The sequence below is a fragment of the Triticum aestivum genome, chromosome 7B (assembly GCF_018294505.1).
Source record: "Triticum aestivum cultivar Chinese Spring chromosome 7B, IWGSC CS RefSeq v2.1, whole genome shotgun sequence".
Taxonomy (NCBI): Eukaryota; Viridiplantae; Streptophyta; class Magnoliopsida; order Poales; family Poaceae; genus Triticum; species Triticum aestivum.
This window is the reverse complement of record NC_057813.1, coordinates 728410652-728433571: the sequence shown is the minus strand read 5'-3', so window position 1 is coordinate 728433571 and position 22920 is coordinate 728410652. Positions and strand designations below refer to the sequence as shown.

The window sequence follows — 22920 nt, the reverse complement described above, 5'->3', positions numbered from 1 at the left end:
TTCTTGAAACGCTGGACTATTTTTAAAATGCTGGAAATTTCTAAAAAGTCACGCAAACATTCTTTAAACGTGAGATGGGAACTTTTAATAAGAAATAACTAGATTAATTTTGGGAAAATATATATTTATAATATTCTAAATATAAAAAAGAGATAAAGGCAAAACATACGAAACAAAAGCTAACGATTCATGAGTTACTTGTGCTTTCCTTTGACATCATCACTGATATGTATCAATAAGTATGTGACTTGTTTGTGAGACTATGTAACGTTTGGTGATTATTTGGGCCCATACACTTTCACTAGTATACGATTCGGTTGATGACTATGTTTCACGAGTCGTTGGCATAGAGCTGCTACCTCGATAGTATGGACTAGTGGATGGAGATCACCGAGTCAGACATAACCACTTTAAAACGCAGTGAGATACTTTCATCAGTCTCAAGTACGATGTATATATCATGTCCAAGAGTTGAGCTCCTTTGTTCTCAGGATAACTCGTAACTAGGTAGTCATAAAGGTAAATTTTGGGTGAGTCGTGAGACATGGTTGACCAAGATGGGATTTGCCCCTCTAATGCGGAGAGACATTCTTAGGGCCCTCTCGAGTGATCGGATTCAGAAAGCATAACCATGTGACTTGGTTAAGATTTAACCCGGTGCCAGAATTTGTAACACGTTTTCGAGAAGAGAGGCTGAGTTAGCACAAGGGTCACAAGTACTCAGCTTGAGCTTGACAACATATATCGTGAGGCAAAAGAAATGTTGCATATGACACATTGTCGAGATTTTTTAAATGACTTATCGCATAAGCACGTAAACATGGACAATGAAGTGTTAACATAGCCCTTAGAACAAGAATGGTGGAAGTTATTTTTTGGCACCCAACATTTACCAAAAAACAGTGGGCATGCATGCGTTGACACTCAAAAATTGTCAGAGGGACAAAATAGGAAGGAACACACGGAGTAGATTAAACCTATATAGATACAAATTCAAATTGAAATTTAGTATCCACCACTAGATGCCTCTCTTCAAGATTTTCGGAATGGATATAATGATAGTTCAAAACCAAAAGTTATGTCAATTCAAAGAATCGCGTGTTCATGAACATTTCTGGCTTGCCCAGAATCACACTCAAAATGACCTCAAATGAACATGTGCACAACACTAAAGTTATACATCTCGTCGAAGCGAGCAACTTTGCGTTTTGGATTATCTGAAGATGAGTCATCTACAACCTCAGGTGCCAAAATAGTGATATGCACACAATTGGGCCTAGAGTGTCTGTCTTCACAAAAACATTGTCTCAGAACCCAGATGCTCCGTATTTAACGGAAACATTGCAATATGTTACGCAGTTTTGCCTACATGAGATGATCACTAAAGCGACCTCAAATGGAGAATTGTTGAACATGAAAGATATGTGCCCCGTCGAGGAGAACAATTTTGGTTTTTGTATCATCTCAATCCAACGTCACCATTTAGGTTATATGTTAACTTTTGGACAGGATTTTGAACCCTTTTCTTCTTTGAAAATTCCAGCTGCCTCATATATAGACGAGAGATGATGACCGATTGCAATAAAGCACAGTCAAGACATGATGAACCCATTAGGAGTGCAGAGGAACCAGTCAACACGTGGGGAGGTAGATGAACGGGACCAGGCGAAAATCAGGACAAAAACTTTTTCTAAAAATACGGCTGCCCGCTTACGTTTACCCAACTGTGCTTTAACCAACGGCAAGGATATTAGTTCACGTGCAATCTATCAGTCAATTATTATGGTAGTACGAATGGATCTTGAGCAATGCGATTGTTAATTTACACGTTTATATGCGTTCCAGTCACCAGTCGTGACGCACGCAGGTGCAATCTCCTCGGACAAGAAAAAGTTATCTTGGTGAAATCAGCAGCTTCTGCACACAAAGCTGTTGCCACCTGCTAGAGAGTTGACGTGCTAGCATAGACTTCTTAGACGTACTAGCTGACAGGTACTGTTCATCTCCGATCAGTTGTTCAAGTTTCCGGATCTAGAAATTCATTATGCCCCTGTTAGCATAATTGAGATTTTTAGTTTACACGTTTATATGTGCTTTAGTCACCAGTCATCACGCACGTACAGACGGAAGTGCAATTTCTTCAAGAACAACAAAAACTAATCTTCATAAAATCGTTATCTTCTGCACACATATGGTTGCCACCTGCTTCAGCTCTGCTTGGACAGCTGCCATTCATCTCCTGTCAATCGTTCAAATTTTGGGATCTGGAAATTCATCATGCCCGTGTTAGCATACACACGATGGTCAACCGCGTAGACGTGGTATATGTACCATTTTAATAGAAAAATGCACTATACCGTGGAACGTACTAGCAGTTTTCTCGATTGGCGTTCGATATTTCAATACTCTATATCTGATACGGAATTCTCGTTGTTGCCTTCGCTACCACCTTGTGCTTCTTCATCACCAATTTTCATCACCGACACTCCATAAAAGTGTGAAACTGCGACCCTGATAGATGAAAGAGCACACGCTTTACTCGTCTGGAATCTTAGGAAACGAAATCAATGTAAAGGAGTACAACATCAAAATAACTAAGCAGACAACAACGGGATAATACAAAAATAAAAAAGAATTGGAAACATCGATTACCCTTCTGACCGCGTCAAACATGCGAAACCACGAACCGGCAAATCGACCTCAAGCTTTTTCTTCAGCCTGGGAAATATGAAGCACTCACTGCTTTAGCATATATAGAGAGAGGGGCTAACCAGCATTTTTTAATACCGAGTCAAGATTTGCCTCACCGATTAATTGAGCAAAAGAGAATTTTTCAGTTAATTAACAAAAAACCAGTAAAAAAACTGACACAAATCAACCATATACGGACTATTCATAGAGCATGCAACCCTAAAAGTGCACTATCAGCCCTGCAACCATACCCAACACGTAACTACCACCAATCCCCACACTACTACACCGCAAGGAAACCCCTAAGAAAAGCATAGAGCATGCAACCCCAGAAGTGCACTATCAGCCCTACAACCATACCCAACACGCAACTACCACCAATCCCCACACTACTACACCGCAAGGAAACCCCTAAGAAAAGCATAGAGCATGCAACCCCAGAAGTGCACTATCAGCCCTACAACCATACCCAACACGCAACTACCACCAATCCCCACACTGCTACACCGCAAGGAAACCCCTAAGAAAAGCATAGAGCATGCAACCCCAGAAGTGCACTATCAGCCCTACAACCATACCCAACACGCAACTACCACCAATCCCCACACTGCTACACCGCAAGGAAACCCCTAAGAAAAGCATAGAGCATGCAACCCCAGAAGTGCACTATCAGCCCTACAACCATACCCAACACGCAACTACCACCAATCCCCACACTGCTACACCGCAAGGAAACCACTAAGAAAAGCATAGAGCATGCAACCCCAGAAGTGCACTACCAGCCCTACAACCATACCCAACACGTAACTACCACCAATCCCCACACTGCTACACCGCAAGAAAACCCCTAACAAAAGCATAGAGCATGCAACCCCAGAAGTGCACTACCAGCCCTACAACCATACCCAACACGTAACTACCACCAATCCCCACACTGCTACACCGCAAGGAAACCCCTAACAAAAGAGCCTCGGCTGAAGACCATGAACACATCCAAATTCACGGAGACAAGCCAGGCTATAAGGACCGCCCAAGAGACTAAGTGCCATCCACGAAGCAGCTACATACGCCTTTCCTGTGGCGCCACCCTTGCTTTTCTTCCAGAGTGCTTTCTCCACAATCGTCGTGCCAGATACAGGGCTGGCCGCCTCCAAACATGTGAGCAAGCTGCCAAGTTGTATCTCAAAGAGAATGTCATCAACCTTGTCCCTCACAGACACCATTGCAACAACATCCTAAGCCATGGGTACCGCCGACATGACAGACTCGGGCGCCTCCAATTGTTCACATGGCAGCGGCGAACCCAGCAGCTGCGCCTCAGAATTAGGTGCCAACGCACCTACCTCATCAACCTCGTCACCCACCAACACCACCTGCTCCATCTCTTTCGGAAGCACCAATGAAAGAGGTGAAGTGGGCTCCCTACAACGCTCCTGCAGCTCAGGCATAATAGGCATCACTAGAGCCACGACCTCGTCGATGACTACACACCCAGAGGCAGTCAACAACACAGGCATCGACGACGGACATGATGTAGCACGAGGCGAGAAAATGTCCATAAAGGCTTGCTTCCGCCTCAAATGAAGACCCAATCGGAAGCTCGAGCAGCGAAGGCACAACGGGCACAACCTTTAGTTTGGCGAGAGCGGCATCCGCACTCCACAAACACTCCCAACTTATGCAAAGGCAGCCGCGAAGCTCAGTGCGAAGCAGCTCGGTCTCCTCCGCCAGGACGGGCTGCAATTGCACATCCACCGGCGTTGCGACAATCTCCAGTGCAGGTGGTAGGGCAGGCGATGAGGCATCATGAAGTTACTTCGGAGATAGATCGGAGAGGTGTTGATAGCAGAAACACACTTTTGTGGCCGAAATGAAGGCATCCGTGCACAGGATTGGGTCCCTACAAGAATGGGCATGATGACCTTTGGAGAGACACTGAAAGAATCGATCCCTGAGCCACGCTGGAGGAGCAGGCCGGGCATGGAAGCGGGCCGAGGGAAGGTGTTTGTAGATGGCGAACGGCGGCGCCCGGTGATGAGGTTCCAATCTCCCAACATTTCCCCACGAGCTGCTGGCGCGCAACACATGGGATCAAAGGGCGTCGTCTTCCTGCTGAGGCATCCAAGCCAGTCCCCAACCAGAACGCATAGGAGAGGCCACCGGGACGGTGCATGACAGACCGGCGGCAGTGGGTGGCTTCGCGGACGGTGCAGGCGGCAACTAGAGCAGTGCGAGTGGAGCTGTCGGGACAAGCTGCAGACCGCATCGGGAGCCAGCTACCAAAGCATTTGGAGACCCATCCTGCACAGCCATGGTCACCACCGCATTTTCCGGACCAAAGGGGTCACTGGGCAAGGCAGCCGCCAGCACCGTGGAGGTCGTCTAGGATGCAGGGTTGACGAATGGTGGTGGGTCAGACGCATTGCAAAGACGATGGCCGGAGCGACCGCCGCCACCGGCTGCAGAGCCGGCTCTCAGCATGGCCGGAACATCAGGAGCCGATGCACATCAGAACCTGTGCGCAGCACAGCCAGAGTGGCAGATGCAGCCGCTGCCACCACGAAGGCAAGGCGGGGGCGCGGACAAAGGACAGGTGAAGTCGGAGCAGTAGGCACGAGGAGCCTTGCGGGCGCAGGCTTGGCCTGAGGCTCCTCCAGCACCTGCACGGACACTCTACCCCCCTGGGCGGCTTAGCGCCAACTGCAGCGGCGCGGACAGGTGCTCCCGATCCGGATCAGACCAAGTAGCGGACGAGGGGACCGATAGGACGACGCACGCCCTGCCAGCAGGCATCCGCAGGAGGCGGCGGCAACGAGCTGGCCGGGACGCGGGGCGGCGACAGGGTGGCCGACGGGGCTGCTGGGGGTGAGGACGGGATGGACGACGCAAGGTTGCGAGGGCTCATGTTCCACTCCTGCTTTTTCTTGCGGGAGGGATGGAGATAGCAGATGGCGCGGAGGCCGGAGCAGGGAGATCCGGCGGTGGTTGTATCGAGACATGACGAGGCGTGGTTGTATCGTGCTTACCTGAAATCAGTGGAGCTCCACACACGAACAGCACCATCACCATCACCTGTAAATAGAACTGGAAGACTGGGATGGGCAAAGACCGAATAGACTATAGACTCATGTTCGAGTGTATGAACAAACTCCTCCTTTTGCAAGTCCCATATCTGTTTTGAATTAAAAAAACAAGGCACTCATATATTAGAAATGCTAGATGCATATTGTATTAATGTACTTTCCAGCATAATAGCCGACCTTGGCAGTGCCATCAAAAGAGCCACTAATCAAATACTGTTGACCATCACGTGTGAAGAAATCGAGGCAGTACACGGTTTCCAAATGCCCAGAGAGAGTATACTTGGATTTGAGAGAATCAAGACTCCAAACCTGAACACCAACCATAAGAGCTTCCAGTCAAGCTATAGTAGAGAATGAAACGTACCCCATCTTCATCACTGCGCCCAAAAGGTTACTTAGCAAACAAATAAGAGAGAGAAAGCAAAACCTTTACTGTAAAATCATCTGAAGCACTTGCAAAACTGTTGGTGTCCTCTGGGTTAAATTTTAGTTCATTAATATCATCTGAGTGTTCTTCAAATGTCTGTATGCAGTTCCAGTCCTGGTCCCAATCCCAGAGCTTTATTTGCGCATAACATCCTGACAGCACATACGGCTGGGTTGGATGAACGTCTAATGAACACGGGGCACTGTCATAATCGTGAGTTCTCAAACTCGTGACCTTTTCCAATTCCTTTCCATACTTGTACACATGGACTAAACAATCACGTGACGCAGCCACAAGCCACTGCTTTCGTGCAATAAATTTAACATTGGATACTGCAGTGAGGGCAATCATCTGATTAGCATATCATTGTACAACTGTACACATGGTGGAATAAAATTATGTTAACAAAGAAGTCAGAGAGCTTACCTATTTTCTCTGAGACCTTAATCGAAGCGATCACTTTCTGCCAGTAAACATAAATGAGTCATTTGTTGGTCCAATGTAAACAAAAGATTGGTATATTTACCAACAAAAGTTGAGCTTTTGTTGATGACCCTTTACATTTAATCTTGGCAATTTAATTGAAATACTATGACGGGAAAAAGTGGGCAAAAACATTTGCCAATATGGTGTGGTGTTTTCTAGGCTGTGGGCAAAAACTTCAACATTATGATACAGCTCCCATCCACCATCACCAAGCATAGACTTTTCCTCCTATATCTGGAAATCAACATAATCTGTATATGTACTTACGAACTATAAATACTTGGGCCCCGAGCATCTTTTTGATGCAAAGGGCAAGCGGCCATGATTTTCTTTCTTTATCCAAAATACTAGCAGAAGAAGCAATAGAGGTAACTTGCCTGCTGTGTCTCACAGTTCCAAATCTGAACATCACCAAATTCGTGACCCGTTATAATCCTGTATGATAATGAGGTATTAGACATCACCAAATCTGTATGATTTTCTAGGCTGTGGGCAAAATACTAGCAGAATGTGCACTTTTGCCACGTTTGCTGGACATCCGCTCGACCTGGTGCGGATAGTGCTGGATGGTAAGTGCTGACCAGAGTACGCGGAGCACGGATTTAGCTGGCTTTTGAGCTTGGCTTGCCGTGCACTCGACTTGGTGCGAGTGGAGCTGGTGGGCTCATGCAAAGTGATCGGCTAAATGGCTCAGGCCACCTGAAGAGCTTGGGGATCAAGCTCCACGCGGTAGGTACCCGCCGAAGCGCCAGGGCCATATCTCGGGAGCTCCTATACGGCGCTGCAGGCGCCCACGAACAAGCAGCAACAGCAAAAAATCCTAGGAAAAACACGAACAAGCAGCAACAGCAAAAAATCCTAGGAAAAATGTTAGCTGTGTTGGGGATTCGAACTCGCAGCGCTACATCATGCACGCGCTTCGCTAACCAATACAGCAATTTAATAATACTAACCACTGGTACTGCATGTTATTTAAGTACAATTACAGCCGCGCTGGTCCAAAATTTAGAAGTTCCCACATTAAAAAAAAGTTCACGAAATTGTTTCAAAAAGTAATGGTTCAGATATTTAAAAAAAGCTCACGAAAATTGGAAAAAGTTCACTAGTTCAAGAAAAAGTTTATAAATTTTAAAAGGTCCTCTAATTTCAGAAAATTTAACGAATTTAAAACATTTCACGAGTTTGAAAAAAGTTCACGGATCGAAAAAGTACATGAAATTCAATATAGTTCAAGAAAATTGAAAAAAGTTCATCGATTTTCATAACAGTTCATGAGTTTGAAAAAAGTTCACGGATCGAAAAACTTCAAGAAATTCAATATAGTTCAAGAAAATTTATAAAAGTTCATCGATTTTCATAAAAGTTCACGGATATTGAAAAAAGTCCATTGATTTCAATAAAAAGTTCATCGGATTTTGAAAAGAGTTCATTGATTTTGATAAAAGTTCATCGAATTAGAAAAGAGTTCATCGAATTTGAAAATAATTTTAATGATTTTGTAAAAAAATCATCGAATTGAAAAAAACGTTCATATAAATCTGCTGAATATTTCTCACATAATTTTAAAAAATAAAAAGGAAAAGGAAAAAGAAAAATGACAGGAAAAGAACCAAAAAAGGAAAAGAAAAGGAAAACCAAAGAACAAAAAAGAAAGAATATCAATGATTTCGCAGAGGTGAAGCGGGTCGGGTGGTTGTTGCGTGTTCGATGGAACCACAGCTTCGCGGGTTTGAATCCTGCAGCACGCATATAAGTCATGATTTTTTGTCTCTTAACACAGAGAACTGAAAACTAGTGGGCCGGCCCAGTGCGAGGCGCTGCAGGCGCCCGTTTGCAAAATACACATTAACGGGCGCCTGCAGCGCCAAATAGAAAATGCCCCATGTCTCGCCCGCACCGATAATCACCTGACACGTGGACACCTATCGGGCCGACCCATTAGCAGTATATGTCGCTCAAGCGTTCGCACGTCCGCGTCAGGACGCGGCATTTCCTAAACGGCGCCTTAAGCGCCCGTTTTAGGTGTTAGAGCAAACAGGCGCACACCCCCTTCTCCACAAGGGCCGGCCCATTTCTTTTTTCCCTCCTCTTTATTAAGGAGCAAAAAATAATACGAACGCAGTGGGAATCGAACCGTGACTTCCTGGTCATATGCACACTACCATAACAACCACAACCACCGAACCTTTTGCGTCTCTCATCAGTTTTTTACTTCTTTTCTTCTTTCTTGTTTCTTTTTCGTTTTTCTATTTTTTCTTGGAAGAGTTTCGTTTAGTTTTTTTCTTTTATTTTTTCGTTTTTCTTAGAACTGTTTTTGTTATTTTTTTATATATTTTTCATTTTTTTTAAATACATGAACATTCTCTTCAAATTTGTGAACTTTTTCTCAATTCGATGAATTTTTTTTCAAAGTTGATGAACTTTTATCAAAGTCAATGAACTTTTATTTCTGAAAAACATAGTTCGCGTTTAAAAGAAAAGGAGTATTCGAAATTTGCTGAACTATATTCAGAATTGATGATCTAATTTTTTAAAATTCGATGAACTTTTTTCAGAATTGGTTAATTTTTTTTTCTAATTCGTCTTTTTTAAAAAAATTGATGAACCTTTTCGAGTTCCATGAATGTTTTTTAAAAATTGAACTTTTATTTCACATCTATGATTTCCTTTTTCTTTTTTACGTTTCCCTTTTCTGAAATGATTTTTAAGGTACAGAAGTTATGTCAATGTTGTACTAGAAGAAGTATTAAGTAGGTTTGTTTTTGGATTATAGACATCTTCTTTCGTGTGTATATGTAGGTGCAATGGTTCGAATCCAACTACTTGCAATTATGTTTCTACCATGTTTGCTTTTTGGCGAAATTATGTTTCAACCACGTTTTCTTTTTGGCGAGGTTATTGGGCCGGCCCGCTAGGCGACGCGCGCGAGCGCCAGGAACATTAAGCGGCGCAGAAGGCGCCCTATAGGAGCTCCCTCAGGACGCTGCGGTCGGTGGTTTTCTTCGTTTTTTCTTTCTCGGTTTCTTTTGTTTTTTCCTGGTTTTCTTTGTTATATTTCAGTTTCCTTCATTTTTCAATGGTTTTCTTTCGTGTTTCTTTGTTCTTCTCATACTTTGGTTTTCATTGGTTTTTTTTGTTTCTTGGGTTTGCTTTTTGTTTCCTTGTCATTTTTGTTTTTGTTTTTGTTTTTTAACACATGTTTTCGTTTTCTCTTTTTCAACACATGTCTACTTTTCATGCGCGTTGTACATTTGCTCATAAATATAAAACATTTTTTATACATGTTAAACATATTTCAAATACATGTTTAACATTTTTACACGAACATGTTTTGAATATATATTTAAAATGTATGCTAAACAGTTTTTCAAAATACAAGTTGAAATATTTGTTGAATTATGCAAACAATTTTGTACCTTCTATATTTTTTTAAAATGTCACGATCACATTTTTTAAACTTTTGAAGATTTCTTAAAATCTGACGTACACTTTTTTTGAATGTACGCAACATTTCTTTTGAATTACACAAACATTTTGTTCACAATGGGTAATGTTGTTAAAAATACACATACATTTTTTACGAACATTTTGTTACAAACATTTTTCATACACATGATTAACATTTTCTACTTTTTTCATTAATGTTATACATTTTTCGTATACATTAGAAACACTTTTTCTATACATGTTTAACATTTTTCCTTTCCGAGATTAACATTCTCAAAATTCGAATGTATTTTTCAGTTTCATATATATATAATAATTTGAAATATAAACAAAAGTAAAAAAAGAAAATAAAAATATGAAGCAAAAACGAAAAGCAAAAATAAAAAACACACACGACGTCATTGTGACGTCAGCACAACGGGGGAGTGGTTACTAGGCCGGCCTAGTTCGGGCTCCCTGCGGGCGAGTCATCCCTTGGCGTTGCTGCAGGCGGCACATAGCCGCACACCCGGCGAAGGGCCCTGGGGCAATTCCCTTGCGACACGGAAGACATCGTGGCGGAATCCTAGAGATAATTATTGTCGCACAAAGAACACCTCTAGCAGATCCCACCCATTATACCTTAACTCCTTATATTTGTTCCGCTAAAAAAAGCCAACCTAACAGAACTCTCAAAATTAAGTCCTCACATGAACTAGACCCTCTCCCTTATTTTCTTTCTTCTTCTTTCTTCTTTCTTCTTCCTTTCACACATCCGACTACTACATTTTGGCATTAGACCATTTTCAAGAGTTAGCTAGTACTCCCTCCGTCTCACAATGTAATACGTAGCTTGCAAAAACATCTTACATTGTGGGAGGGGAGGAATACCTTGGATAGATGCTTCCGAAAAGTAATTGACAGAGTCTCAACATGGGCGACGTAAGCATGTGACGAAGTAGTCGGCAAAGTAGTTGAAATTTGACCTTCACGGAACATGGCTTGGGCGCTTCCTCGTCTCAATGGGTTCTTTCCCTCATCCTTCTCCTAGTGTCGCGATGGCATCGTCCGGAACACAAGAATTCATCGGAATCAGCAATGGCGACCACACTTCTTGTATGCTTCTTCATGTACATTGAACCTTTTCTCTTTATAGGTGTCCTCTGCGTGTGCTGCAGCATTGCTTTGTGGCTAGAGATGATTGGAGGAGCGCCGCCGGGCTAGGTATGATGAGGGGGAGCACTGCCATGGGCGGACACGTTGGAAAAGACAAAAAAAAAGATAATGTAATTCTCGCCGGAATTTGGCGGCTGAAGGTTTGCGGGGTTGTTGGTGTCGGCGAACATGCGGGGTGGTTGCCGGAGGCAAGGAACTAGGCAGGGGAGGCGACGGCGGGCGAACAGAGGAGAGGGCCGGCGTGGGAAAGGGCTGAAATTATATGGAGAAGCGGCCACGGAGGAGTGATTATAAGGGCGGCCGATGCGAGGAGTAATTTTTTTTATTCGTTTAAAGCCTATAAGGGATGTGCTAGGTCTAGTTTAGCTCCTCAAAAGAGGATTTTTTTTACTCTCTAACCAATTTTAAGGGATCGACTAGAGATGCTCTAATGGTTGTATGGGCAAAAAAAAGCAAAAGAAAAGAAAACTGGGTTGTCGCACAGCAAGTGAAGATTTCTCAAGGACCCAATCGGCGTGGCCGGGGATGCAGCAGTGGCGGGCAACACTGACCTCTCCGTGCATGCTACAGATGACAAGATCGAGCGCGCCAAGGGCTCCCTAACCACGGAGCTTCATCCTGGCCGGACCCTCTCGTCGCTGGACGAGCTCCAAGGCTCCGGCTTCAAGCCCACGCAATTCTGAGGAGACGACGGAGGAGGGTCCAGAGAGGAGGGATGAAGAAGAGGGGATGGGGATGAAGATGACAGGTAGGGCATATGTCCATGTTAGCTTAAAATCCACGTATGTTGCCAACTCAGCTTGACAACCAATGTTCACCGGTTAGTAAAAGGGAAAGTTGCGAATGTCATAAGCAATTTTTGGAATGATTGGTACAACGAGCTACAGCTATGTTCTTTATTTTTCTGTAATATAAACATAACATGATTATTGATTATGTTGTGGTATTAAAATGAGTTGAAAAAATGACTTGATGCGGGATGTTTATTTTAATTATCCATGAATCAACTAAACAATAAACGATTATGTGTGCTGAACAAACATTAAATAGACATATCTGTGTAAGTTATATACATGGACAGACAGACAAGTGGCAGAGCCATAGACTCAGAACAATATAATCCCTCCATTTAAATATAAGTTTTTTTAGAGATTTCAATGCGGACTACATACGAATGTACATAGACATATTTTAGAGTGTAGATTTCACTCATTTAGCTCCGTATGTAGTCTATAGTAAAATCTTTAAAAAGACATATTTTATATTTAGGAACAGAGGGAGTACAATTGAATGCTTTCTTTCTGCTGCATTATATGGTATGTAACCAATAGTTTACTTATCCTGGCTGAGCGAAAGATTGTTTACACGAAATATTAGATCTCTTATGCCATCGTTGCCCTTTCTGGCATTTGTATTAATTAAATTACTGCCATGTTGTTAATCTTACTTGCACCATTATTCATTACGCACAAGATTCATTTGTACTAGCTGAATATTAACTAGACATAGCTATTGCAACTAAGTTTTCTTTCTTAGTTTAGCGATCTCACCTCCGACTCGGTGGTTGTATTGTATCAGGTACCGATGCGCACACACACAACTGGTGAGACTTGTCAGAACAAAATTCTGACTTCTCAACAACAGTTATTTTCTAATTGTTGATTTAAAACTTCATGAAATAAAAAGAAAAGGATGTGCAAGCCAATCTAATCTACATATAGTAGGACTACTGGTTATATTGTGGTATTAAAATAATGAAAATCAATTTATATGGATCTCTTTTATCTTCTTAAGAAAGGGCCTCTCCCCGATTTCATTCACACAACCACAAAGTTCAGTTCTACTACAAGGCGAAGTTAAATATATCTTGATCTGGACTTCAATTTTGGCTCTCCTAACTTCAGCGAAAGATAATTTGTGATGGACACTAATTCAAGAAAAAGCTTTGGAAATTATTATTCTTAGACAACTCACCTCATACATGAAATCGACCGCCTCTGGTGGCTCACTGGCGTCAGAAAGCACATCCGAATTCACCTCATCAACAAAATTGACTGCCTCTTGTGGCTCACTGGCATCAAAAACCACATCCAAATTCACCTCATCAACCACATTGACTGCCTCTTTAATGAACTTGTTTGTAGCCATATCCTCAATGACAAAGCTATCATTCACTTTGGTGCTCCAAACAGTGAACTCACTGGTATGATCTCTCGATGCCTTGGCCTGCAGTTGCATTGTTATTTCAACATTACACTTGGATCGTGGTGGCATAATGTCTTTCTGCGGTTGAGCACTGCATGACAGGGGATTCATATGTTCGATGTTGAAGGCAATGTAAGAGCCCGTCTCATTAGTTAGCTGAATGGTGCATGACATCTGTTTGTTATGACCGACAGGAAAATGTAGTTCGAGCGGAACAAATATGTTACATTTTTTGGGGACAAATGATATACGTATTGTATAACTAGTGATGGAGCCCATTCGGTGAGAGAACCTCGGCAAAGCACAAAGGCTTGGCCGATCTTCCCATTGAAAATATTCATTAGTTCTTCGTTTAATGCAATGGGTTGAATTGAGGATCCATGCTAGAGCCCAGGCAGCTTCCTAGGCTTGCTGGGTTGTAGCTCCACCATCGTGTATGGAATAAGAAGAAGACAACTAGGGAGATTAGTCGATAGCTAACTAGTACCTCTAAGGGAGCATACGAGCTTGCTTGTCCAAACTTATATTCAGAGTCATTTCTGATTGACCCATTGACACCTTCCGCTTGTCTGATATCATCTATGATATCCCATATAAAAGGTCGTTCGGACGGGTCAATTTCCTGGCAGAGTAACCCAATTTCGATGCATTTTGCTACTTGCTGGTAAACCAACTCTGTTTCCTTCCCTGTTTTCCTCCATCTGTGTCTCCATCTCCTGAGTACCTGTAATTCCACAAAAGGTGACATATATAGAATAAGACAAAATGTTTAGATGAGGTGTTCGCATGTTAGTACGTAAGGAATTGTGGGTATTGATTCCAGCTTCTGGATATTGTTGGTTTATATAAGAACTCTGGAAGTTTCTAAAGTGGTAGTTGAAGCATGGGAAAGTTTTTTAATTTGTTATGGAAACTACTCTCTTGACATACTCTTTCAATAGGGCTGGAAAGTTTTCTTTTATTCTAAAGAATGATGCAAGTGCAAAAATTGTAGCATCTCCATTCTCAAAAGAGCATTTCGGTTTGCGAAAGCTCTTTCATAAGTAGCGATCCAGAGTAGACTAGACGCCAGACATGCATCGTGGCTTTGGAAACCATGATGGCTGAAGCAGAACAATGACACCAACTACTCATGGGAGAGGTCTGAAGCTTGCCACAGATTCATAATGTCCTGATTGCTTGCTCTGAATCACCATTTTGTGCTTTTGCAGCCCCTATCTCACTACTATACAGTGACGCTGCAGAATGTTGATGATCATAACTTCCGCTGGAGGCTAAGGCCATAGTTGTTGCGGTGGGGGTGGTGGTGCTGGCCATCAACACAACTTGAACCTCATGATGGGGCGGTGGTGGTGACTGGTTTTCCTCAAATCTGGTTGGTTCAGCTCACCATTAGTGTTGCACACGGTATTATGATGGTTCGACTCAAAATTGAACTCCGACACCAAATTAGAGTATTATAGACTCAATCAGCACTACAAACAGACACTACTAAGACACATCGGCATGGACTGGCTTTGTCCAAACCGTAGACGGCGAATTGACTCAAATACAACCTTGCTTAGCATCGCGCCTCCCAGGAATACTTGTCGTACTAGTACAACCACTAGTAGAAAATAGGGCTTTGGTCCAGGCCGGGTTAGCCCATTAGTCCCGGTTCAGTCCAGAACCGGGACCCATGGGGGCATTGGTCCCGGTTCGTGAGCCCAGGGGGCCGGCCGGGCCACGTGGGCCATTTGTCCCGGTTCGTCTGGACCTTTCAGTCCCGGTTGGTGCCACGAACCGAGACTAAAGGGTGCGATGCCCATTAGTATCGGTTCGTGGCACCAACCGGTACTAAAGGTTAGACCTTTAGTCCCGGTTCGCGCCACCAACCGATACTAATAGGGTTTGAGGCATTAGTACCGGTTCATGGCACGAACCGGTACTAAAGGTCCCATTTTCAAACTCTACCCCCCCCCCCCCACCCCCCGCCCGGTGGATCGCCTTTTCAATTTAAAAAAAATAAAAGAAAATGATGGAAATGTCAAAAAAATAAAAGAAAATAAGTTTCTCATGTGATATGTGGTCTAGTTGTTGAGAAAATTTGCAAGTGTGAATTTCGACTTTATTTGCAAAATCTCTCTGGAATTTGTAAAATGGGCATAACTTTTGCATACTAACTCGGATGAAAAAGTTTTTTTATATGAAAAATCATCTACTCAAAAAATTATATCCAATTTAACCGGGGAAACCTCGTTAAACATTTTCAAAATCCTCAAAAACCTAACAGAAAAAAAGTTACGGGGCTTTTAAGATCTGGAGGCAAAAAAATTCAAAAAATTGTAGTTTTTTTTTGAATTTTTGTTAAATCTGGTTAAACTATTATTCAAGAATATTAGTGTTACTAAATAATTATTTCAGTTTTTTTGAATTTTGGTCAAACTGTGGTCAAACAATGGTCAAACTAATTATTCAAGAAATATTAGTGTTACTAAATATTAGTGTTATTTTTTAGAACAATAGTTTCAAACTCAAACAGTGAAATGTGTGACTTCATGCTCAAGCTAAATTTCTGAGGTTAATAGGATTGACATCTTACTATTGTTAGGAAAACAACAAGTGCAGACTTGGAAACGAGGGAGAATAGAACCCGAAAGTTAAGCGTGCTCAGGCTAGAGTAGTGAGAGGATGGGCGACCGTCCGGGAAGTTAGATGATGAGAGGTGATTAGAGGTTAAATTGAGCAGTGACTAGGGGTGATTAGAGATGAGAGGTTAAAATAATTCAGAAATTTGAAAGTAAAAAAATCCAATTTATTTTTTAATTTTTTTAAAAAAAATCATAAAATTTCTTTTAGTACCACCGGTACTAAAGGTGGACCTCCAGGCAGCGGCCACGTGGAGAGACTTTAGTCCCGGTTCGTGTAAGAACCGGGACTAAAAGGGGAGACTTTAGTAACGACCCTTTAGTCCCGGTTCCAGAACCGGGACTAAAGGCCCTTATGAACTGGGACTAAAAGCCCTTTTCCTACTAGTGAACATCAAGCGCTAGAACTCAAACACGAACATAACACTTACGAGACTATATGGGAGATAATATTATGTTAGTACTTACTACAGATTCATACTTGCTGAATTTAACACGAACTTAACACCGTGACGCTGGTCCACAGTGTTGCCACCACCACACACACACACAACCTTGAGGACGAGCAGCAACCGTCACTTGTCCACTGTCACCACCATCATCCTGCGCATCGCGCAGCCATTGTGGATCCCCATGCCAAAGACGTCAGATCCGGGGCAGGATAGGAGATGAAAGATTAGCCTAGGGAGTAGGGACCCACCCATTGGTGTGTTGCCCTTCTTCTAGACTCACCCAAAACCAAGTGGACAGCAACTTGGGCATCAGCGGGGGCCTTCTCCCCCTTCCACCATCGTCATATACCATGTTGGAGATGTAAGATCCAGCACAAGAGATGGCCATTCGTGTGGCCAGCCCCTCCCCAAGGTTCAGCAGGATGGTAATGTGCGGCTCAACTTGAAACCATAAGATTCAATAGTATGTCTATGCCAGCAGTGATCGTACCCAAGTGTGTTGAGGTACCATCACTGCTACTGGCATGATGATCAACTTTCAGCGGTCAGCTCTGGCCGGTGACTGGGTTTTCAACTTTAAGAGAGTGTGGGTGATTCAAACAAGTTGGCATCGCGTTCTAGGTTTTGCTATTTGCTAGAGCTCCTGGCCTAATTTAGCTAGGTGATTTGTCTCTTATTTTAGGAAGTGGCAATTTGTCTCATTTTTTGAGGTTTTGCACAGTTGTCCTTCAATCAACCACAATCTATATGGTTTATGGCCTGGTATTTTCCCCATAACTGGGCGAGCCTTTCTATAGACAAATGTGGAGGAGATCCCTACCCTGTCGACGTGATCTTGTAAAAATCAGAACAAACAATGCCTACGAGGCCACAACTTATGTTTCCTTGGAGGAAAAAAACCCTCATAGTAATTTTCGTTGTGGATAAATCCCGTGTGTGGGAATTTCATATGCCTGCCTATGTCAGATACAACTAGCATGTTATATAGTACAGTGTCAAAGATAGTCCAATATTATGATATGGAGCGAGTACTCCCTCCGTCCCAAAATAAGTGTCTTGAGCCTAGTACAAATTTATACTAGAGCTGGTACAAAGTTAAGACACTTATTTTAAGATGAAGGGAGTACAATTTAGAGCGCACAAGAGATAGAGAGAAAAAGAGAGAGAGAGAGAGAGAGGGCCCATGGACTCCTGGAATCCAGTAACCCAGGGCCACATGTCTACCTGATTGGATTCACTCTGCTCCTCAACTCCGCTTGTGGAGCGGGTGGAGTAGGGCCAAAAGCTACAGCTCCTCGGAGTAGGAAGAGTGGAGCGGAGCAAGATGTAGTTCTAACTGGTGGAGTGGCCACTCACTCCATCCAAATCTCTCTCTCTCTCTCTCTCTCTCTCTCTATATATATATATATATATATATATATATATATATAACTCCCTGACCATTCAACCATAGTGACATGCTCGTGGGTGGACAGGAGAAGCTCCCGTGCTTGCTCTGCGGGTGTGCGTGCGTGCGTGCTCCTATGCATGCTACCCTGCGTGCTCGTGCTTCCTTTCTCCCCGGCAGCAAGCAGCGGCGGCGGAGAGAGCAGCACACAGGTACGAGCAGCAGGCAGCAGCACTGAAACCAGGTCAAAGAAATGGTCAAAGGCAGTGAAACGGAGAGAGGGGTGTGTGTTGTGAATGGTATTGAGAGTTGGGGTGTGCACTAACCTGTTTTTTAGTTCATGGTTGGAACTTCAACAATGTGGTTAGTTGAGGGTTGAAAAGTGGACTTCTCTCACTAAACATAAATGTCTCGGGCCATCACACCACCACCCACCTTGATCGATTCTGAAATGGTCATACGAGTAAAGTGTAACTTAATATCAACATTTCCTAAAGAGTCAACTTCCCTGTGCTGCATATGTTTTCGAGGAAGATCATCGCATAGCTTATATTCTCTCTTCCAATATGTATTCCGTCTGTCCCAAAATAAGTGTCTTAACTTCGTACTAACTTTTGGGACGGAGGGAGTATTATTTAACTAGACATGCATGCCATCCAATATCATCCAATGCAAGTAGGATTAGTAAAACTGGTAACAAAATGCACTTTCGGAAGTTAGGGTATTTCTTAAAATAGATTGCCCGCATGGCGAAATAGAACCCTTTTACCTTGTTATTGCTAATGGGGAGCGCCTTTTGTCCAGTCACTAGTTCAATAATTATAACGCCTAAACCGTACATGTCTGATTTGAAAGACATCTTTCCGTGGCTCTGGTATTCAGGTGCACAATATCCTCTACATTGAAGGCCAGTACTTCAATAGATTATAGCTCAGAAAATGTGAGATGAAATGACAATAAAATCAGCTACTTTATGCACTTACAGTGATCCAAGATGGTCTTTACTCATGGTTTGCGTCATTTCATCAAGTCTCGATAAACCAAAATCGGTGATTTTCGGCACCATATCATTGTCAAGTAGTATATTATCAGGTTTCATATCCATGTGAAATATTTGCTTTTCTTTGTGCAGATGATACAGACCTTCACAAATGCCTCTAATAATTTCATAACGTGTGTTCCATTCAAGTCCCCGTAATTCATCTGCATAATGGAAAAGTAGCATTGAGCCATGAAAGTTTCAAAACATTTAATTGATGCATGCTAGATTGCACAATCAACGGCCCTTAACATTGTTTTCCAGTCTATTTCACTTCTTGACAGTGGGTAAAACGTGGCAAATATAGGTTAAGAAGGAAACAGACAAATAAGTAAAGACAAGAGTTGTATCACTTCACCAAGGTCATACCCGTGATATATTTTCTCAGGCTTCCGTTGCTGATATACTCAAAACAGAGTAATCTTTCTCGTACCTCAGCGTAAATACGCTCTTTCAATCCTTCAATTTGTATTGCTATCTGATCTGTACTAGCACAGAAGCCAAGAAACCGTACAACATTTTCGTGTTCAATGTTCAACAGGCTGTCAACTTCACGATAAAACAACGTTTCCTTGATTGAATGACTGCTCTTTATCCTCTTTACCGCAACGTTCCCATTTCGGAGCACTCCCTGTTTAACTTCTCATGTGAGTATTTGAAATGTTTTTAGCTGAATTTGAATATGTTGTGCATGAAAGATAGTACTGAAAGTTTGGTACACAACACTTAACGGACACAGCTTTTTTTTTTTTTGACAGAGCGCAAAGTACACAAACTCGGTGGAAATACACTGCACTCAGCTTGACCATACGCACATGCTAAGAAAAATATGAAACTCCCTAGTCAACTTAAGGAGGCACATATTTTCCCAATTAATGCATGTGTGCATCCTTCTAATCTTGCACTCTCATCGTGACACACTGTCTCTATCTTGGAAATCAAATTTCACAATAGACCACCCAAAGTATCTGCATGATTGACTGACTACAATATACAAGAGTATATACCAAAAATAAGTAAATCAAGTTCTATCTTTTTTTTTGCGAGATGGTTAAGGCTGTCTAGATATTTCCTTCCCCATACCCCCACCTTGTGTGGAAGCTTTGAGCACTGGGTACGCCTTTAAAATTAAAATAAGTGACATATTGAAGAGTTATGTAACATCTGTATATACGGTGATATTTTTAGTAGGTTGTAACACTGAGTATTAACATAGTTCCGTACGTCAAATACTGCTCAAGTCAATATAATAATTCCAAGGGAGATATCTAGATGACCTATGCCTAATTTGTGGTAAAAATTAATTTTACCTTATAAACAGTTGCAAATCCACCATGGCCGATTTCTCGATCCTCTGAGAAATTTTCGGTGATATACTTCAAAAGTGAGAGTGATAGATTTGTCGGATTTTCCCTTCCATCAAGTATATGCTCCAGAACCTCATGATCCATGTATGATGTATCTGATGTGCAATCAATTTCACACTATCCACTACGACCACTAACAAAAAGATGTTTGTTCCAAATTAGCGTTATTTAAGGCAGGATATGGTCATTCTACAAACAAAAATGTCTATCGTAAATAATTTCTGCGCCAACCAATATTTATGACAGCAATATTTAAACATCCAACGATGCTTCTGTAAACTTCTTTAAATGTAATAAGGAAATGCAAATGTGCAGTGTAATGGTGGGTGCCTGAGTTTATGCTTTAGATACTTGTGCTATTTAAGAAATCCTAGAAAATTACTTTATGTGCATCATCTTAAAGCTTATGCACCTGCAAACAAGAGCCAAGGCAGGTCATGTACAAAGCCAAGCTCCAAAATCCTCTAGAAAACTATTCTCAAGAATACAAAAAAATAGATGAAGTTAGCTATATGGTTCGGCTAGGTAGCCATGCATGCAAAATAAAAGGTTGTTGCCTTGTACTGTTCATAAATATAAGTAAATAAGAAATTGATTCATGAATATAAGGGAAAAAATATAATAAAACTCTCTATCGAAGACTTATTATTTGAGGCTAGTGGCTTTTGATGTGCTCACTACGGAATCAAGTTAGTTATGGGACTCTAACTTGTTCCATAACAATTAATTTGAAATGCAGCTAATGTAATCATTCCCTACACATACAATATTCAGGAACCTGAACTTTGAGATAAGGAGAATAGCAGAATATATAATTGGGCAATGCACCTTAGGCGCGGCTCGGGCAGGGCAAGGCGATCGAGGCGGCGCAGCAGCGACACTGGCTATGGTTCAACCGGTGGCAGCAGGTGGATCGACGGGTGCGCGGGGAAGAAGAAGACTACAGGGATATGAGGGAGAGGGATTGTCACAAAGAAAAAAATCCAGTTAACGCAAGAATAGATGGTCCAATTAGTCAAAATCTTGTTAGGCACCCAATTAATTTTGGCGCTCCCATGAAATTATTTAATTCTGTTGGCAGAGCAGGGGACTGTTCGGCGAAGATACAGAAGAACTAGCACGAGCAGTACGGGATAGACAGCACGCCACGCCTGCTGACTCTCCGACCGAATGAGGAACACGGGCGGCGCTAGCCCACTGGCACCCCGGGCCTGGAATTATTTCTTGGGAACACATGCATAAACATTAGCTAGCGTAGTAGTAGTCCACCCTTCCAATTAATCCCTCTCTTCCATTTATTCTAAGAATATCATACTCCCTCTGTACCTAAATACTTGTTGTTTGACAAGTATTTCGGTACAGAGGGAGTACTTTCTAAATAGCCTTGGTGTAGCAGAAATTCATGCGCATGTCCTGCATAACAATTGTATATCCTGCTATTAATTAACAAGCTACTTAATAACTCGAGTTTCATCTGTTCTTCAGATCTGAAAATTGTCATTACCTTTTTTCAAAAGGAGGATTACCCCAGCCTCCACATCACAAGAATGCACACAGCCATAAAATTTCATGATATAACCCAAAAGGAAATATACAAACTGTAAATTTGAAGACTATTTGAGTACAAAAGACTGGATCACTGACCTGGAAGATCTGCTTCGGGATCCGGCTAGCTCTTGAGGAACAACGACGAGAGGCGCAGGAAGATAAGACTGGGTCAGGCTGGGGTTGCATACGTCCAAAGGAGGAGAGGTCTTGGTGTTGCATACATAGAAATGAAGAGAGCTACAAGACGAGACGTTAAGTAAGGGTAAGATCTATAGACATTTATTAAATAACATCATCAGATTAGGGTGATGCACGTGATGGCTGACAGATCCAGCCTAGGTAACCACGGTTCTCTCGGTGTAGCTGAAAGTTTCAAGCGCATCTCGAGAAGAAAAAGGGAAAAGGACGACATGAGCAGAATAGCTACAGTTAACAACTTCATACGAGGACAATGCATGTGATGGCTCACTGGTGCAGCAGTAGAGCACTAAAATATGGGAAAATCTGACAACATCCTATTTGGTTCCGTGTTAGCAAACCCTCCCTAGTACTAGTAATCGGTAAAATAGTGAAATGAGCACCACTATAGATATTCACAGATCTAGAATATATAGAAACAGGAGGAGAATACATTGCAAGAGGAGAACAGCAGCACTACGTACACTGCAAGAGGAGACGGTCAGCTTAACGCGCAAGAATGCAAGATATGAATGACCAAATACATGTTTTAATCAATATATATATAATATAACCCATGTATCAAAGAAATGGACAAATACCCGTCAGATTGCAAACGGTGGATGGAGCCAGTGGTAGGTGAAAAGAAAAGGAACTTGAAGAGAATATATGCTATGCATTTAGGAAGAACCTGGTAGTTCTTCCGCCTTCATAGTAGGTGTCTTTGGATGGTTCACAAGCTTGCTCTCAAGGTGTGCTTGGAGTCCTTGACAGCTTTGAGATTCGTACGCTTCAGCAAAACTTGTTTCAGTTCAGTGAACAATGGCCT

The 22920-nt window shown here is 42.4% G+C and overlaps 1 protein-coding gene across 6 annotated transcripts; it reads right to left on the bottom strand.

Annotated features, from left to right (window-relative positions):
- Positions 1-1748: 1748 nt before the first annotated feature.
- LOC123162182 (putative receptor-like protein kinase At4g00960) lies at positions 1749-22259 on the bottom strand. 6 transcript variants are annotated; one of them, XM_044579974.1, is made up of 14 exons: positions 22011-22259; positions 20310-20499; positions 19369-19630; positions 18944-19163; positions 18730-18856; positions 13982-14218; positions 13264-13515; positions 6628-7122; positions 6202-6533; positions 5952-6083; positions 5718-5863; positions 2653-2718; positions 2370-2511; positions 1749-2264 (listed from the first exon to the last, which is right to left on the bottom strand). In XM_044579974.1, the coding sequence occupies exons 2-8, from the start codon at positions 20448-20450 to the stop codon at positions 7096-7098; spliced, it is 1266 nt and encodes a 421-aa protein (XP_044435909.1). In that variant the 5' UTR covers positions 20451-20499; positions 22011-22259; the 3' UTR covers positions 1749-2264; positions 2370-2511; positions 2653-2718; positions 5718-5863; positions 5952-6083; positions 6202-6533; positions 6628-7095. The 6 variants fall into 6 exon arrangements, with proteins under 6 accessions (XP_044435909.1, XP_044435908.1, XP_044435910.1 ...); XM_044579973.1 differs by having other exon boundaries at positions 1752-2264; positions 2358-2511; XM_044579975.1 differs by lacking the exons at positions 1749-2264; positions 2370-2511; positions 2653-2718; positions 5718-5863 and having other exon boundaries at positions 5867-6083.
- Between the last annotated feature and the right edge of the window lie 661 nt (positions 22260-22920).